We start from the raw sequence: 20693 nt of genomic DNA on the forward strand, positions 1-20693 counted from the left end.
AATATGAGTCACTATGAACCATTTTAAAACATCATATCATATATGTACCTGCAGTATTTTTAGCTTATAATGAAGGGGTTTTAGTTTCTTTTCTTTATGCAATTGTAATAATTGAAATAGTTATTCAGGTTTGATGTGTTCATATTTTTATATTTAATCCACAATATACTTAGTTAAAAAAAAAATGACATTTTCTATCTAGAAATTTTATGTATTGTCTGTGTAGTTTTTTGAAGGATCTGTTATTTTATTTTAAATTGATTGAACAGCAGTGACCTATTGATATAGTAAATTGTAAATATTCAGTGTACTATATGAATGTATATAATTTTTAAATAATAAAAAAGATAAAATCTTCAGTTTTTATTTAACCTTTTTTTTTTTTTTTTTTTTTTTTTTAATAATATAAAGGTTTTTCTTTTCCCATAATTCTCTAGAAAGAAATACTACCAGATTATTGTACATAATAACATTTCTGTGATTTTATTTTTTTTGAGTAATGCAGAATCTAAATTTAATTGAATAAGTTAACTATTTAATCTAATTATTTTAATTTTTGAAAATTCAAAGTACTTGTTATTGTATAGGGATAGGTTCAAGCATATAGCATTTTATGAGTAACTATATATTTTTTATTTTTTATGTACTTTCAGGAATCTTCAAGCAGCAGTATGTGCATATTTTGATTTTGAATCCCCTAAAGATCATTTTCCTTCTATGTCCTTCGTAAAGGATGTAACAATTGGTGAAGGAGAAGCAGTTCCTCCTAATACTAAATTTTTAAAAACGTGGAAAATTCAGAACTCTGGTAAAAAATATATATATTTTAGTGTGTAAAATGTATATTGCAAACATTTCAACTTGAAATTTTAGTAAATGATGCATCAGTTTTGAGCAGTAACATAATATTAATTTGAAAATTCTGAACAAATTTTATATTTTCAGGGCTATTGCTTATACATTTTTTTTTTTTTAAACATTTTGTGAAATTTAAAAATAGTAATGTTTACTGGAATATTGCTAGTAAGTTTTGTTATTTATTGAAACCACTTGAAACATTTTCAACCATTGGGAAAGTATTTCCTATAGATAAGTTTATATTAGAGCATGAACATTACACTTTTTGAAAGAATTTTTATCTTGCATTTAATTTCAGATAGAGTTCTGTTAATGAACAAATAATGTATTTTGAATATGGCTTACCAAATTTTGTATTTTCTCTTTAAGTTTTGAAATTATTTTTAATCTGTTAAAACCCTAAAATTGAACACTGCATTGTTATATACACTGAATGATCATGAATTATGACCACCTACCTAATACTTCGTAGGTACTCCTTTTGCCCTTAGTACAGCAGCTATCCGACGTGGCATTGATTCAACAAGGTGTCAGAAGCATTCGGGAGGTATGGCCAACCAAGCTGTGTGTAATGCAGTCAGCAATGTAGGTGATTGGTGTATCCAGACGCCTGATATGCCTTTCCATAGTGTCCCATGAGTGCTCTATGGGATTGATATTGGGGGAGTTTGGAGGCCGGTCAATATGCTGGAAGTTAGAACTGTGTTCCTCAAACCATTCCTGCACTTGTTGTGCCCAATGGCTCGGTGCATTGTCATCTTGGAAGACACCATCACCATTCGGGAAAAAGTGTAACATAGCAGGGTGTACACAGTCAGCAAGCAGTTGACAATAGCGGAGCCCACTGATATGTTGTTCCGCATGCACCAGAGGTCTGAGTTCCTGCCAGTGAAACACGCCCCACACCATACAATTGCTTCCACCAGCTGGCACTTTTGATACCATGTATGATGGATCAAGAGCCTCATGTTGTTGACGCCAAATCCATACACGACCATCCACGGTGTGGAGTAAATAACGTGACTCATCCGACCAGCACACCTTCTTCTAGTCTTCTAATGTCCAACTTGCATGCCGTTTGCACCAAGCAAGTCTTTTACGCCGATGAACCTTGATTAGGAGAGGATGCCGTAGGGGTCATCTGTTGGTATAGCCCATGCGTGCGAGCATGTGACGCATGGTCATGCCAGATATTGTTCTTGGTTGGCCCATGTTGTATTGGATAGTCAACTCTTCAACAGTGCTGCGTCTGTTCGCCTGTACGAGTCATCGGACCTGGTGCTCACCTCTAACATTAACCTTTTGCTGACCTTTGCAGTTTTGCCATCAGGTCATTGTTTGACAATTTTGAAGCCAGTCTTGGTACACTTTAACTACGGCGGCTCTTGAACACCCCGCCAGTTCAGCCGTCTGGGAAATTGAGGCACCAGCTCGTCGAGCACCTCCAATTTGTCCTTTATCAAAATCCAATAAATCCTTCCTTTTACCCATCATGCTCAGAATTTTACTACCTACTGAACCACTGACACCTTTATCTATGCTACATAGGTCAACTAACTCCATACTCTTGTACCTCACGTGGTCAATGGGTTGTATTCAGTTTTCATAGGACTGGTCATAATTCAGTGATCACTCAGTGTATCTATCTGTACATTAAAATAATTTTCCTCCTAGTGATATTTATTCAGTCAATGGGAGAAGAGAGATGTGGGTTACATGGTAATACATAACAAATACTAAAATACGTTTTACTGTGGTAAAACAAGCTTCTGTTTAAGCGTGGTCATGCGCTATGTATATCTAACATGACCACGCAGTACCATTCTTGATTTCCATATGTAACGTATTTATTTAAATAAACTAAATGCAACAAAGCATAATATTTTAAGAGTTTAAGATTCTGTATCTATATAATATCGGTGTAGATACACCATAGTCAACTCTTAAAGAAAAACTATGATCGTAGTGTGAAAGGCACACAACGATGAAAAGCCAACTAGCTTTGAAACAGTGCCGTCTGGGTGGTGGCACCCACCGAGAATAAGTAGCGATAGTCTTCTCTATTAGTGAAGCATTATTTATTCGGGGTAGTGCAATATTTGGTAGCTCATTGTGAAGGATGAACAGATGATATGAGATACAGATGAAATGATGCCTTTCACACTACAATCAGTTTTCTTTAAGAGTTGTTTATGGTGTACCTACACTGATATTATATAGATATGGTAATGTATTTTTTTATTCATAGCTGAGGAAGAGACACACATAGTGTTGAAAGCTTCTGTAAGTATTTTATTTTATCAAAAGTGAGCACAGCGAGCAGGGGGCAAAGCCTCCTAGTTGTAATTATTAAAATAAGAGTACATTTTACCATGCAACACTTACTGCTAGAATGTCGTAGGGCCAGCATTTATTTATTTATTGTTATTATAGCCTCTTTCAAGTTATTGATATTTTTAAATGTCTTAAAAATATCAGTAACTTGGGATTCGTAGATATTGCAGTTAGAATAGTTGACAGCTCAGTGGCATCAATATTTTATTTGACTCATGAAAACATGCTCTCTTATGTTTGCTGTTGACACAAACGATTCCATTTTATTCAGACAGGCAGAGGCAGTGAACTGAAGATTCTGGGTATTTCATTCTTTAGGCATGAAATTTTTATAAGTTAAAAATTGGAATATAGCTGCCTAGTTACAATCCCACAGCCACCACAGGTTGCTCAAGTATGAAAAAGTTAAAGGGTATATGAGAAAACTTAAAATTCACAGTATTTTCTTCTGTTGTAGTACTTTGTATGTTAAGATGCATTAATATTCACAATTCTCGATTCTGTTTAGTCTCTTATGTACCCAAGTAGCTAAACTATTTCAAAATCAGCTTGTTTTGTGTCTTAATATAGCTACTTCAACATCCAGGTTTTGGTGATTATAAATAAAAAGTTACATTTATCTATTCATTTGTCCACAGAACATTACAATATTATAAAAATAATTCAAGTAAAGTTCTTAAAGATAACATTATAAATGATATATTATTTATTTAAAAGCTATTCATATAACTGAATTTTTAATGTGCTTAATTTTTCATCTGTGCTAATGATATCAAGTTACGTTGTGTTTGAAAATATTTGAAAAAATTGGTACTATTTTTTCTTTTTTTAATATTGTAAAAAGAATTTTCTAGTGAATATTTGATCCTAGATCCTTGTGAAAATTGTTTAGTGGGTGTTTGCAATGTTGGAGTCCGAAAATCTGAATCAGATAAAAAAGAAAAAAAATTCATATTTGTTGATAAGGAAGCAAATTTTAATTTATAAATAAACAGCTTCTGTTATTAATTATACTTATTAGTATAATTAATAACAGGTCAAAAAGTTATATTTATCAAATAATGTTCTTAAAGATAAAATGAAATGATAAAATAACTTATTTAATAGCTTTTCTTAATAATGAAGCCAATTCATGGGATTTTGTTAGAACCTCAGGGCTTTTTAATGTTTGTAACATGGTCAATTTTAAATATATTTTTTCGACTGGTTAATAGTGCTGTAGTAGTCAATAGGAAATATTTCTTGTTGAACCTTTTTAGTGGTCATTATTGCTATAAGCATTAGCAAAATCTAATACCATATTCATAACTGTAGTAGTTATTTTTTAATAAAAAATAATTTTTGTGATGTTTATAACACGACTGTATATAAATGTTTACCATAGTTTTTTTAATTTATTGTAACTAGCCAATAGTACAAGTATCTTAAAAGTAAAAAATCATAGTCATGTTTTTTTTTTTTTTTTTGATTCTTTTCATAAAATCATTCCATCCCATTTCCAGATACTATATTTCACTTTCTTAGAAACTCCTTGAAGGCTATACTCTGCAGCAACAGATGAATGGGAAAAAAAACTTTTTCCCATTCAGCTATATAAGCTTGCTTACTTTCATCATTTGTCATTACTTCTATTTGAAATTTCAGGTGAATATAATAACAGAAAGTAAAGTTTCAGTAAAATTAGCATACAGGGATCACATATCATTACAAATACAGCTACTACCTTCAAAAGACCATTGCATGCCGGATTCTTAAAATTATAAATGAATAACTAAACAACTTTCTTTTCATGATTTTTAACAATTTGTTTCATGATTGATTGCCATTAAAGTAAATAAAATCTTAAAATTTTCGTTATACTTCTGACTGTATTTTTTTCCATTGTGGGCACAGGTAAACATTATTTGCTGCCAGAGCAAACTTCTACTTTAATTTGGAGATACTGAAGAACTCAGTGGCATTATCCTATTCACTTTTGCATGAGAGTTAAACATCTTCAAGCTCTTCAAGATACTATGTGCATTAACAGTCATAAACAGGTATGAAGAATTGAGGCAGCCAACTTCAACAATATTCTTTGATAAGAAGAGCTCAGATTTCTTTATTAAATTACTTTACACTGTCTTGGTTATGGATGGTTAATAAGAATTTGAAGTTACTGTATTAGGTTGGTTTCATTTCTGCTTATTAGGAATAGCCACATAGTGCAAGGAAGTCACAGGCTTTGTTGCACCAGCCAAAAAAAAAGTAAAAAGTAGATAGGAAAACAAAAATTGTGCTACTCTCCTCACATAGTTAACTATTCAGTTGACCTTTGAATTTCTTCAAACTGTCAACCTCAACTACCTGTGCAGGCAACTTGTTCCAATAATCAACAATGCACTGGCTGAAAGAAAACCTCTTCCCCTTTAATTTGAATTTATGATCCCTAGTTCTTGAATTCTTTATAACAGTGACAATTCTGCCTTCATTCATTTCACTAACTCCTCTTCAGAGCATTATAAACTTCAATCATGGTTCCTAAGGTGCCCAGTTGCCAAGTTCTGTGGCTCACGTAATCAAAGTCTTTTCTTGTACAGTCACTTTTTGCCAAACTCATCATGCAAGTTGCCTGTCTTTAGAACCTTTCAAGAAGCTCAGTGTCTTTTTTTTTTTTTTTTTTTTTTTTCAGATAAAGTGTCCATACTTTGGACAAAGTATTCCAAATGCAGTCTTACAGTTTCCTTATACAGTCTGGTTTGGACTTCTGTTTCTACAGGTTATTGTTTGATAAATCATTGATAGGAGACGACTAGTTTCCTGCTGCCTGTATTGTAACTCCTAGATCCCCTGCTTTCATCACTGTTTTTAATTCAAACCCCCAAGTGTATAAGTCAATTTGGAGTTGCTATTTCCCAAGTGTAAGACCTTGCATTTTGTAGCATTAAAACATAACTGCCACTTTTCTGCCTATTCTTGTTGCCTGTTCAAATCATCTTGAAAAAGAGTGCTACTTGGCACTGAGGCTCTGATCATTAATGACTCTCCTAGTCTTTACATCTGCAAATTTTTACATCACATACTCTATCCCTTCATCGATGTTATTTATGAAAATCAAAAACAACAGTGGTCCAAGAACCAATTCTTCTGGATGCAGAAATTTGCAGAACTGAGGTCTTTCTTGATAAGTATCCTTTTTGTATCCCTGACTAATTTTGTTACTCTTCTCTGAACCAATTCCAATAGATCCACATCCTTCCTAAAATGAAGTTTCCAGACTATTTGCAGTACACAAGATTCTGTTTATCTATTGCCTTACAACAGGATAAGCACCTTGTTCCTGCTTGCGGCTCCTCCGTAGCCAGGTGGGAAGGAGCAGCAGTGGTAGCACACACTTCTTGATTAGACCGGGGTTCGAGCCCGTCACCACCAAATACGGAGCATGCGGAAAGGTCAGGGAATGACCACCACACCGGAGCAATATGGCCTTAGTTGCTAATGCTCCTAAAAACCAAATAATAACAAATAACAACCTGCTTGCAAAGTTCCTGTATATCACAGACAGAGTCCCATGGGCTGTCCTAGCACTAGCAGCTTGTTGGCACTGCTCAGAGAACCTTATGTAAAACTGTAGAGTTTTAAGTACTTCAGTGGCTTAGACTGTATTGTGTTATGTCAGACTGTGCAATTATCCCTAGGTCTTTTTTGTTCTCCCACTACCTTGAGTGTGGTAGCAACCCAATTGGTAGGTTATTCTGGAATTACTGCTATCAAAGTACAGTACCTTGCATTTATCAATATTAAAACTAAGTTGACACTTATCAACTCATTTAATTTCTCTAGGTCTTGTTATAGTAGCATTCCCTGATTCCTGTAATTAACCATGCTGCTAACCTTTATACCATCAGCAGATGTAGACGTTAAACTTGATATGTTTTTATTTGTATCATTAATAAATATTTACAGCAGTTAGGAACCTGTGTGGAATCCTGAAGGACTTCACTAATAACATTAGGGAACAGCAGTGCCCATTAATAATCACTCCATCTCCTGCCACCCAGCCATATGTTTATCTGTAGGAGCAACTTGCCACATTGCTCTAATTCATACAACAGTTATTTATGTGGAACAATACAAAAGCTTTAGTGAAATCCAACTATATGATGTTAAACAAAATTATTTTTGGCATCTAGTTTCTGTGTTACTGCATCATAGTAACTAACCAGTTTGGTCAGACAAGATCTCCCCTTAACAAATATAAATATTTAGTTAAACAAGAACTTCACTCATATGTAAAAGTTAAATAAGAATTCATTTTCCATGTTGATATGTCAGTTCAAGTACATTAGATGTTGTTGAACTGAAATCTCTTCCATAATAAATTTATAATAAATTAATACCATAAATTTATCATTGAACAGATATTTATGTTCTTAGTGTTTCACATTTGAAATAAATTCTTTCAGAGACTTTCTAGGTTTTTTTTTTTCTTTCTTGATTCATCAGAAACAACATATATGCATAGTGTATGCATATAATATACAACTAATTACTTTTTTAAATATGTATTGCTATAAAATTTAACTTTTGAAATAATAATTGATTGATCATAATAAGAACACTGAGTTATACAATTAAAGTTGCAGAAATCGAAAATGCCCTTTTTTAGTATAATTTTCTTTGATTTTACTGCTGTAGTTTTTGTGGATTGATTAGTATCCAATCCATGCAGATTACAATAGTAGATATTAATGATTTCCTCTTAGACAAGTAAGCCAGATTAAAATGAGGTTTTCAAAAATCATTAATAGACTTCTAAATAATGATTGATGTTTTATCTTGCCTTTATTTGACTTTCATCTTTTGTGTTTTTAATTTCAGGTAATGAAGTTTGGCCTCCTGGCTGTTGCTTAAGGTTTACTTCTGGAGATCAGTTAGGACATGAGGATAGAGTGCTAGTAAATGCTTTGAAACCTCAGGAAATGACAGATGTATCGGTGGAAATGGTTAGTCCACAAATGGCAGGAATTTATCAGGGACAGTGGAGAATGAGTACAGCTACAGGGCAGTTTTTTGGAGGTAAAAAATTGTATTTATTGTGAATGTAAATATAATAAAATTCATAATTATTATTAATTGTGAAGAATTTTACAAAATGGTAATGATTAGGAAATCAGATGATGATTATTTGATGAGATATCTTGAATAGCATCATAATACAGTCGGACCTCTATAAAACGAAATCGATCGTTCGCTTGAAAAAATTCGTTAAAACTGAAATTTCTTTATAAAGAAATATGACGTTTTCAACAATGAAAAATACTAATTCATTCAGAAATATATAGTAAAAGATGGGAAATAAATCAGAAATAAGTGGGAATGAATAAATTTTCTAACGTTTTAAAACAATTAATTTATTAATATATACATATCAAGAAATGATTACTTACATGATGCGCACAATATATTAATACACTTTTAAGAATTTCGTAAAATATTTGGTTATTTTTTTTGGATTTTACTGTACATTGCTCATAAAAATGTTGATATGTCATATATGATTTCCTCTTATTTGTTTAAATACTCAAATACATTTTCTTCACACTGAAGGCCTCGATGCAAAGTATGAAATGCTGCCAACATTTCATGTTTGGAAGGTTTAATATTGCCCTCATTGCCTTCGTTGCTCTCATTTTTGTTCAACTCATCGTTGATATTGTCGCTAGTTCTTTGGATACTCTCTAAAATGTTGGAGTCACTTGGATATTCAGCTGTTACTATGATATCGTTATCAACTCCTAAAAATTTGTCAAGAACAGTTTCTCCACTGATCAAACATATCACTTGGAGTTCTTCTCAAGATTGCTCAATGGCTTGTAGTAGTTCATCCCTCTCATCGCTGTTAATTGGCTTTTTAGCAAAACAATTCTTAATAGTTTCCGTCACATCTTGACTCCACACTCTTGCCAACTCTGATATGTACATTCGCAAATCTATAACAGAATCTATAGGCTTGGTTGGTTTATATTCTCAGCATAATATTTTTTCAGTATGTACCTTCGGTAGTGCATTTTCAAATTCTTGATAATGCCCTGGTCCATTAGCTGCAGTTTAGAAGAGGTATTTGGAGAGAATTAAACAAGCTTCACGCTTGTAAGTTTGGAAATTAGTGACTGAAGGTGGACAGGGAAATTGTCGACAGTCAATATGATTTTTCTGTTTTCTTTCGTCATCTTTCTATTGAGATTTAATATCCACTGTTTAAAAATTTCACTTGTCATCCTTTTGTTGTAGTTGTGTTGCAACTCTAACAACTTTACTCCTTTGAAACATCAGGGTTGTTTACTTTTGCCTATTACAAAAAGCTTCAGTTTTTCATTACCAGCCATATTTGCACCAACTAAAACTGTAATTGTCTCCTTACTAATTTTACCACCTAGACATTTATTGCCTTTAAAAGTCAGTGTCTTGTTCAGCAAACATTTAAAAAATAGAAGTTTCATCAACGTTGAATATTCCTTTGGGCTCATAGTCCTCCAAATTTTTTTCAAAACTGTTTCTTTCCAATGGGTACAGTCTTTTTGATTACAATTCCACTTTCACCAGAAATAACTTTTTCGAGTAAGTCATGGTGCTTTTTAAATTTGTCCAGCCAACGGGAACTGGCTTTATGCACCAGAAAAGATGCATACTCCATAGCCTTTCCTTTTATTAATGGCCCTGATATCAGAATGTTTTGGTCTTAAATCAACTTCACCCACTTAAAAATGGCTTCATCTACATCTTCATGCAGGCATAATTTCACATGCTTACGACTCGGTCTCATGTCCTCAAAAAGTTTGAGAATTGAAACACGGTTTTTCGGAATGGTTGACACACTACTGGCAGGTATATCAAATTTGAAAGCGATTTCTTTTTTTTTTTTTTTTTAACTCCCCTATCTACACTATTAAGCACTTCTGCTACACTCAAGGATACCAATAAAATCCTTGGGAAATAGGTGGCGGGGCCTGCCAGAGTACTTAAATAATCTACTGGGTGCCCGACCTGCCTCCTCATGGCAAAGTGTGGGCAATGGTGGGGCCCAATGGCTAAATAGTCAGAGAAATAACAGAACGTAACACTACACGACAAACCATTCCCCGCACCCTTTTTAAATCTCTGGCCTCCACAGTGTTATACAAACAGAGTACACAACGTGGAGATGGGGGGAACCCCCGGTGCCGTCAGACAACTAATACACTTTACTTCACTACACTCAAGGATTTCCTCTTAGACTTGTAAGGTTACTTGCACAGCAGCTAAAACATAACTGATTTAGGGATCACTTGTACCTACCACATAAAACAGAGATAGGTGAAATTTAGTGAAAGTGTGAATGACTCATTTCTGCGAAACAACAGATGAATTTCCTGGGATAAAGGAAAATCACTCTCTCCTAATTCTCTAATAGGGTGTTTACAGCAGAAAACAGTTTGGCCAGAGCCTTTGTCAGCATCGGGAATATGCCTTAATCTTTGACAGCATCGGGAATAGGCTTAATCTTTGTCAATGGCTGTGGACACAGATAGCAGTGGACCAGCGTGACTTGATGGCACAGTAGAGGCAATTGAATAGGTTTTATTGGGCACCACTAAATTGTGGAATGTTTTGGCTCTTAATTCGTGCTCTTCAGAATTAATCCTTTAGCTCTTAAAAGTTGAAGGGATTAATTCTTAATCCTTTTAGCTCTTAATTCATGCTTTCTGCAGCATCAGCTGTATTGCCTAAAGGCTAGAAGTGCGAATAATGTGTACCCGGGTCTCTTGAAATCAGTTCATTGTATGGAAATTTTCTTCGTTATAAGGAAACTATTTTCAACCTAATGACAAAGGGGAAATCAAAAAAGTTTGCTATATGGAAGTTCATTAAAAAGAGTTCCAACTGTATAATCAAACCATTTAACATGTCTTGATTTTTGCCATAATGTAAACAGGTGTCTATTTTTAAAATATACGAGGAGTTTCCAAAAAGTAAAGTAACATAGTTTTTCTCTCGATGATGTTTAATAATACTTGAAGTAATCAAGTAATAATACTTGAGTTTAATGTTTAATAATACAAATGTTTAATATTAATTGAGCTTCCTTGGACTCCGGGAAGGTCCCCATGGACTGGAGGTGTGCAAATGTATCACCAATTCACAAAGGGGGATTCAAAAGTTGTGACACAGGTAACTATAAACCTGTTAGTTTAACTTGAGTTCCAAGATAAATAATGGAATCACTGGTTAAAGAAGCATTGCAGGATCATCTAGACAAGATTGCAGTAATAGTTAAGACACAGCATGGGTTTGTTAAAGGGAGGTCTTGTCTGACCAATTTGATTGGATACTATGATGTGGTCACAAAGGAACTGAATGCCAAAAATAATTTTGATATCACATACTTGGATTTCAGGAAAGCTTTTGATACTCTTGCACATGGAAGACTGCTGTACAAATTGGAGAGGTATGGCATTAAGGGTAAGTTGCTACAATGGATAAAGGGATAGTTGAGTGAGAGACGACAGAGAGTGGTAATCAATGGACACTGCTCTTCGTGGACAAATGTTATTAGTGGAGTTCCCCGGGGTTCGATGTTGGGCCCATTGTTGTTTTGTATATTTATCAACGATATTGATGAAGGTATATCAGGTTTAATGTCCAAGTTTGCAGATGATACAAAGGTTGGCAGGGTAGTTAACGACAGTAAAGACAGTATGCTACTCCAACTGGATCTAGATAAGTTAGGCAAATGGGCTGAAAAGTGGCAACTGAAGTTTAACATTGACAAATGCAAAGTACTGCATATGGGTAGCAATAACCAAAGAGAAATGTACCAATTGTGTTGTACTACACTCAGGGAAGTGGAAAGTGAAAAAGACCTGGGGGTAATTGTGCAGTAAAATATGAAGTTTGCTGAGTAGTGCACAGGGCCTGCCAGGGCAGGTCATGGAGTCTTATCAATAATATATAGGAATTCTGCTAGCAGGGACAAGGAGGTGATTATCCCATTATACAAGGCAATGGTCAGGCCACACCTAGAGTACTGTGTACAGGTCTGGAGGCCTCATTTTAGGAAGGAAGTAGAGTTGCTAGAACAAGTACAAAGAAGGGCAGCAAGATAGGTGGGGAACAAAGGGGTGCTCTTTCCAAGAAAGGCTTAAGTTCTGCAAATTGCATTGCCTGGAGAGTAGGCACCTGCAAGGTGATTTGATTGAGGTGTATAAGGCCTTGAATGGGTTGAGCAAGCTGAATGCTGATGGGATTCTTCCTCTTGCTCAGATTAAGAACCTGAGGGGGGCACAGATTCAAATTGAGGAAAGACAGTTATAGAATAGATGTGCGGAAATTTGCCTTTAGTCAGCGGATAGTTGATTGGTGAAAGAGACTTCCATCTTTTGTTGTGGAAGTTGATAGCCTAAATAAATTTAAGGCTGAGCTGGACAGGAATTTGGAATGAATGGAGGGGTGAAATGAGAGGTTGTTTTTTTTTTTTTTTTTTTTTGTCTGATGCTGCATACATAAGCTTGCTTTCTTGCATCGTATGCCCCAGCTAACGCTAATACAGAGTTGAAATTACACACCAAGAAATAAGTGAACATGCACTATTTCTCCACAGTCTCCAGTTTTATTGATGCACTTGTCCCAACGATAGATCAGTTTATCAATACCAGTACTGAAGAAGTCCGTGCCCACACACAGTAACCAACATCGCACCGCCTGATGAACTTTCTCAACTGTGGTGAAATGCTTTCCTGAAAGGTGTTTTTTCAGAGGGCAGAATAAATGGAAGTCTGAAGGTGCTAAGTCTGGGCTGTAGGGGAGGTGTGACAGAGTTTCCCAACAATTGCGGTGCAACCACTCATGAGTGGTGTGGGCAGTTTGTGGAGTTGCATTGTTGTGCAACAAAATCACGGCACTTGTCAGGAGTCCTGGTTGTTTGCGTCGAATGTTGGCTTTCAGTTTTTCAAACATTGCACAGTAAAGCTGTGCATTGATTGTTCCTCCCTTTAGCAAGAAATCCACCAACAAGGATGCCTTGGCAATCCCAGACCATTGTGGACATGACTTTTCGGACACTGGGAACAGTTTTGAATTTTTTGTGCACAGGAGATTGTGGATGTTTCCAGGTAATGGAGTCGTGTTTGCTCTCCGGGGCAAAGTGATGAACCCATGTTTCGTCTGGTGTGACTATGCAAGCAAGAAGATCCTCTCCTTCGTCGCCGTATCGCAACAGGTTCTCCAGACACATTCCCATGCATTTTGCTTTCTCCTCCTCTGACAATTGTCGGGACACCCAGCAGGAGCACACCTTTCGAAAGCCAAGGATATCGTGAACAATTTCGTGAACAGTCGACTTATTCATGTTCACTATTTGTGCAATTGCACAGTTTCAATTGCCTTGTTTCAAGAACAATGGATGCCCTTAATGCGTGAAATGTCTTCTGTCTTGCTCGAAGGCTTGCCCGCCCAATGTTGATCTTCAATGTCAATGTGGCTCGCTTTAAATTCATTGCATCAAAAACACACCTGCTTCTTTGTCATCACCTTTTCGCCATACATAGCAACCAGTACACGGTGAATGTCACTTGGTGAAAACCCTTTGTGATTGCAAAAAGTGAATAACATCATAAACACCTGTTTTGGACCACACCCACATGGTTGCTGCCATTTTGCAACTGGAATCTGCTGTGAGGCGACAGTACCGCAACAGTGCACTGACAGTCTTTTTGAATGTTATTAACAGGTCTATCTGTCCACCACGTTTCATCTCATTCCCTTTCAACATTATTAAGAAAACAAATGTGTTACCTTACTTTTTGGAAACTCCTTGTAAATGAAAATGTAAATGTACTTTTTTTTTTAATGAGGAGCCAAGCACAATAAAAAGGCATTAAAATTTGTGATAATCTAGTATTATAATAATAGGTGGGTTGAAAGTTGGAAAATCAGAAGAAATACATTGAAATTAATCTTTAATTTTGTCGATTGTAATTTTCAGAAAATAAATTTGTGGAATAGAGGCAGATAGAATGAACAAAGAAGAAGATGACTTAGAAAACTTAGTTCATTCAGTTGCAATTCACCTGGGAATGGATGCTTGCTGGTTGCTATATGTGTTCTAATTGCTTTAGAAAAAAACTGGTGAATTTCATTGCCAATTCAGAACAGTATCCATGGAAATATCTATAGCAAAGGTATAAAGTCTGTTTGATAAGAATTGAAATTGAAGGTGGATACATTAAATATTTTAGAGAAGTTTTGGGGCCTTTTGAAGGAATGGTAATCCATGGTGGGGAGTACTGCTGCCTATGATGTAGTACTGCTTTGAGGTTTAATAGCTGCTCAAAAGAGAAATCCAGGAGTTAAAGCAAAACCTAGTTTTCTGAATACAGAAGAATCAGGATGACTGTGTAAGATCAGGGAAGTTCACAAGTAAAGAAATTACAAAAACATCACCATATATAGTAGGGCTTAAAACCATTTTTAAAGAGGAAAGCAGTGTGGTATCAGAACTGATAGAGGCAAAATGAGGCGAGGAAGTCAGGCTTATATAGCATTAACCTTATAAAAAGAAATGTTTCACCTTTTGTCATCCAATTTCTTCCAGATGTTTGTCCTGTCCTTCTACAGCTTTTGGCAAAAGTTCACTGTATTTAAATGGCCCTGAAATAAGTTTTGTAGTACATACAGTTATCAATAATTATACAGGTCGACAATCACTAATCCGGCAGCGTTGGGACCTGTGAGGTGCCGGATTAGTGACTTTGCGGATCACCGGTGGTTATTTCAGCACATACAGTTTACCCGACGGCTAACCACCTCCTCCTACCTTTAACACATTGACTGCCAAGCTAGTTTAAGAAAAAAAATTCCCCAGAGGCCAAAAAATATTTAGGAAATAATTTGATTAGTAATTCTAAAATAAATATTATAATATCAATGTTGTCATTTTTTTTGCTTAAAATATAAAAAAAAGTCTTTTTTTTATGTCGCATATATGTAGCCAATGTGGCCACATATGTTGGTTACTTTATTTCTTCAGAAGCCATGTCGGCCACATACGTGTGATGCTATTATGGCATACATATGAAGATCTTTTGTGATTAGTTTATTGCACACGTGGCGAGTGCTGCAATAAAACTAATTACGATAAAATAAACTCTCAAACATCGCAATAAGTTTGTCAGTATTGTTAGAGATTTTGTGAAAACAAGTTCGTTAGTGCACTGTATTATCCATCATATTGTGTTATGTTTTTTCGCAAATTTGTACAAGTGTGTTGTAAAAAAAAAAAAATAAAAAATCTAAAAAGGAATAGCTAAAAGAAAATTACTAAAATAAGAGGAACTGAGAAAAATTGCTGGAATTTACAATTAAGCAGAGTTAAACTTCTCGCAGACATGCCACTGTCAAGTTTTTCAGAAGTTCAACTTTATCTGTTATGGACAACGTACGGTGTTTGTGCTTTACACCACGAGAGGCACTTCCTTTATGCATTGGAACCATGGCTGGGGCTAAATGTGAGCAGGTTATAATAATAAATGCAGAAAAACAATTGGGAACGGCTTGCCAGTGTTTACGAGTTTGCCCCAACAGCTGATGCTGCAACCAACACCACCAAAACAGTAGCGGCAGGTCCGTGTGCTGACCTGGGAAATTTGAAATTACGTTCGTGGAAATTATGTCCGGATTAGTGGTGGAACCAGATTAGTGATGGTCAACCTGTATATGCTTTTCACTTCCTGCTGGTTGTTTCTTTATTTGAAGATTCTTAAATATCTGATGAATCCTTACTGCAAGCCTGATTGAGAGTACAGTAAACCCCTGCTATTCGCGGGGGTTGCGTTCCTGAGAAATGCCGTGAATACTGAGTTATTGCTCCCATAGTAATAAAGGGGTTCCATTCCAAAGTATGAAATATATAAGAAAAACTAGTCTAAAATTTTGTCCATGTATGTATTATATGTATCTTCATAATATGACTATGTACATAGACAGTACATAGTGAAATGCAAGCATATTGCATCGAAATGAAAATAAGAAACGCTTTAATATTAATTTATTAGAAATTTCAAACAAATCTTTCAAACCAGCACCTTTGCTAACTAAAACAACATATCCGCCGGTGCTATCACCAGTTTCGCTAAAGTGTTGATAAAGGAGTTTTGCCTTTTCACGAATGATGAGTGAACTTAACGGAATTTTATTTTGAGTTCGGTCTTCTATCCACAGATTTAAAGCCTTTTCCATTTTTTCTAATTTAACATCACGAGTTACAGAGAATTTTTGAAGCAATTAGCACGTTTTCACGGACACTACGGCGGATTTTTTCTTCCGATTTCTTGATTGATCGTACCGTTGACTCATTGATTTTATAATGTTTCGCCACTGAGGAGACATTTTCACCATTAGAAATTATATAATAACTCAATTTAATTCGCTAATGTCATCACCTTCTTTGATCCTTTTCACATTTCCCTTGTTATTCGTAGCCATATTTTTGTACGGGTTAGAAAAGAACTTGTCCACAATAAAGTCACTTTCTTCCATTAAAAAAAGTCTGTTTTATGCTGCAAAATGGTAGATTTATCACTTTTGTTAGCATATCAATTTATAAATTGATAAATTTATTCAATTTATAAGCATATAAATTAAAAGCAAACGACGAAACCTTCCATGACAAGTGCATAACACATACTGAACAAGGATTAGCAAGAAACATCCACGCTCGCGATTTTGTCACCCTCTCTCCCCACCCACTAAGCGCTGTTTCGACCTGGAAAGATAATTTTAGCCACTCCCATGTTTTTTTATGGCGAAAAATGTTCACTGCTCTTTAAAATTCACATTTTTTTAGGTTTGATTTTATATTATATCAGAGACCGCGAATACAGATACCACGAATAGTGGGGATTTACTGTATATCTCTCCCTTGTGGCATATCTAATATGCTGATATAGAAAATGGTCATCCAGCAAATCCAGAAATGTCCTGTTACTAGGCCAATGGCCAGCCCACAATGGGGAACAGACAGAATCCCATGGACTTCCAAAGAGGTATGATTGTTCCCTTTGAAATAATTACCCCCTTACCCCTAAAATTTCTGGCAAAATTTCTGTATGTGTGTGTGGCAAAGTTGCTGATATGCTATACAACCTTCCAAAACAAACAAACCCATAGGAATGTTAATTGATCACCAAGAAACTGCTTTATTCACATCTCTTGGAACCTTTGGCCTTAAGTCATTTGTGGTGCAGATTTAGTGGGTATTGCAGTAGAGAGGACAGCTGCATTTGTTGAGTGTTTAAAGACAAGTGTCATTCGAGTATTTAATGAATGAAAAAACACCTAGAAAACATCTGTGAGCAGACATAATTGCAGCCGAAAATCTAAAACATAAGTTGACAGCAAGATGCCCAATATTTGTAGTAGCTTATCAATTGTTGCCAAATGAATGAACAACTAACCTTTGCATTTGATGTGAAACACAAGGCATCAGTGTTGCAGTATGTGATGAAGAACCCTACAAAGAATGTACTATGCGAGTAGAAGAATTTTCCTACCCTTAAGAAATCACTAAACTTCGAAATGAACTGGAAAATATAGGTTAACTGATGTCAGAAATGAAAAGGATGGATGCAGGAAGACCATGGAAAGTCATGTGTTCCAATGAATCTAAATTTATGCTTTTTAGCACTAATGAAAGAGTGCAGTTACAGATGAAATCACACGAGGTACTGGAACCATCCTGTTGTCTGACGGTACAGGCTGTTGAGGTGGGTGTAATGGTGTGGGGCATGTTTTCTTGGCATGCCTTTGCTCCCTTGATTTGATTGGTGGGCACTGTCAGTGACACAGCATATCTGAACATTATTGAGGTACATGTGCCAGTGTTACGTGTTTACTCCTATGGACAGAGATACTCTCAAAATGACGTACAACCATCCACCCTTATAGATGTGGCGCCTCTGTAGCCAGGTGGGAAGGAGCAGCAGTTGCGTAGCACACGCTTCTTGATTAGACCGGGGTTCGAGCCCGTCACCACCAAATACGGAGGATGCGGAAAGGTCAGGGAATGACCACCGCATTTCCCGGAGCAATATGGCCTTAGTTGCTAATGCTCCTAAAAACCAAATAACAAACATAACAAACCTTATAGATGTGTGAAAGAATGGTTTGAGAACATGAGGAAGAGATCAAGCATCTGACCTGGGTAGTCCAATCTCATTGAGCATCTTTGGGTTGCATTAGAAAGGTACAGTGGCAAACAAAAACTGCATCACTTGTGAATTTTGCAAATAATGTGTTTTGTGCTGCATTGTGGGTTGCAGTAATGTTTGAAATGCATTTGTTAGATGGGATATATATCTCTGTGAATGAAATTCAATAAAAAGACTCCACCCGATATCTAATTGCCATAAATATCTTCCCAGAGGGTAAAATGCGTAATTAATGGAAACATGAGAAATAATGCAAATGGCAATCATGACAACCAAAAACATACATTTTATTGCATTTACGTGTACAAACTGAAATGACAAGTTAACACAGTGGTTTTCAACCTTTTTTAATAACAGCACCTCTAAGTAATTTATTTTATTTTGCGGCACCCCTACTCAATTTTCTCAATATATATATATATATGTTATATGATATTTATTACAATAATATACTTATAAAAATTACATTTCATAATACAAATTATATATATATATACAGTATATAATTTTATTCTTTATATAGAGGTACTAAGTAAACATCAATTATAGATCACCACAAAATTAAAAAGATACTGTACACCTTTTTATAATGAAATAAACATATAAATTAAAAAAATAAGTTTAAGTAACTTAAACCCAAATTACGTGGCACCCCTGGAATGTTTTTGCGGCACCCCAGTTGAAAACCACTGAGTTAACGTAATTGTATTATGTACTGTAAATCATCAAAATAAGTCCTCAATATTTTGTTGTTCCTCCATGAGCTGTAATTACAGCCTTGCAATGATCTGGCATAGAGTTAATCAACTTCTGGATATACGGTTGCCCAATTTTGTGGTACCACACCCTTATAATAAATAAAATAAATAAATTTTCTGTTTATACTCCGGGGCGACCAAACGGTCAGAGGAGTTCACAAGATAGACAGAATACAAGAAACAGCACCGTATTCAGTAGTCACGGGCTTGAACCCCGGTCACTCAAGGCACGTGTACTTATGCACCCACGCGCCTGACCACTAATGCTCTCCTGCAGCTGAATCTTACTTGTTGGCTTCTTCTGATCAATTTTAGACGACATTATGTACCAGCAATTTTAGACGACATTATGTACCAGCAATTTTCAATAAGGTTCAAATCTGGACTATTGCCAGGCGGGCCAGTCCAACACTGTAATGCCAGCATTTCTGAGGTATGACTACACCTTAAGGGAGAAAAATGAGGAAAAACATTTGGTGTAAGTATGTTTTAAGCATTGTGAGACAAGAAGACAAACTTATCATTAAATCTAAATAGCATAAAACTTACCAATTTTCTGTGTGGCAAGGTGCTGAGTCCTGTTGAACAATGCAGTTTTGGATGTCTGTGTGGGGATCCCTAATAACGGGTTTCAGGCACTCCTCCAAGGTAGCAGTGTAGGTTTCTGCATTCAACGTTCCGTTAATAAACTTAATTCGCCTAACCCTTTGCTTGTTATGCATCCCCAGACCATCTGACCGGCGGAGAGCTTTACAGTCAGGATGGTATACCTCCAATTTTCGTCTTCTGACCTATCACTTCCCATCCGAGCCATGTAGGTTGAATTTCGATTCATCAGAAAAGATGACGGTGTCCCATTGCTCTTTTGTCCATGAAACATGCATTTTAGCCCAAGCAAGTCGCTTCTTCCTCATTTGTTGGGTCAATAAAGGCTTCTTCTTGGGCCTGATAGGCATGCATACCACATTCCAAAAGCTGTCTTTGGATAGTTTGTGCACTTGTTTCAACACCAGTGGCCATCTCAAAGTCCAGTTTTAGATTAGGAGCACTAGCATGGCGATTACGAAGGCATAGCCATTTCAAATATCAATCTTGGGAAGACATAGTCACTCTCTTATGGCCTGATCCAGGTCTTCTCTTCACATCACTGGTATCACGCTTTAATTTCAGCACTTGGGATACTGTTGATTGGTGGCAACCTATTTTATCAGATAGCACGCATAGAAAGCCCTTCCTGGGACAGAGCAACAGCTACACTTTTTTGTCTTGGTGTCAACTGAACATATGGAGCCATGCTTACACCCCCTGCAAAACAGGATACTAATGAGCATGTGTACCCTTCCAATGACATATTTATAGTAATGGCTGATGCAATACCTTGCAATTAGGGTAAGGCAAAGGCAGACTACGAAAAATCCTTGGCAAAGGATGCAAAGAAAAACAGAAAAGAGTTCTTTACCTATTTAAACTCAAGAAGGAAAGGGATGAATCAGATTGGTCCACTGGATATTGATGGTTC

The 20693-nt window shown here is 35.9% G+C and overlaps 1 protein-coding gene across 1 annotated transcript in view; it reads left to right on the forward strand.

The window, feature by feature from the left end:
- LOC150079856 (protein ILRUN) overlaps positions 1 to 20693 on the forward strand; it is an 89155-nt gene that overhangs the window by 42753 nt on the left and 25709 nt on the right. Inside the window, exons 2-3 of the mRNA XM_090382568.1 lie at positions 654 to 808; positions 8053 to 8250. Of these exons, the coding sequence (XP_090238694.1) occupies positions 654 to 808; positions 8053 to 8250 (353 nt within the window). The remainder of the gene's footprint in view (positions 1 to 653; positions 809 to 8052; positions 8251 to 20693) is intronic.

This window comes from Mastigoproctus giganteus, chromosome 10, assembly GCF_048544385.1.
Source record: "Mastigoproctus giganteus isolate SK-2022 chromosome 10, ASM4854438v1, whole genome shotgun sequence".
In the NCBI taxonomy this organism is placed as follows: domain Eukaryota; kingdom Metazoa; phylum Arthropoda; class Arachnida; order Uropygi; family Thelyphonidae; genus Mastigoproctus; species Mastigoproctus giganteus.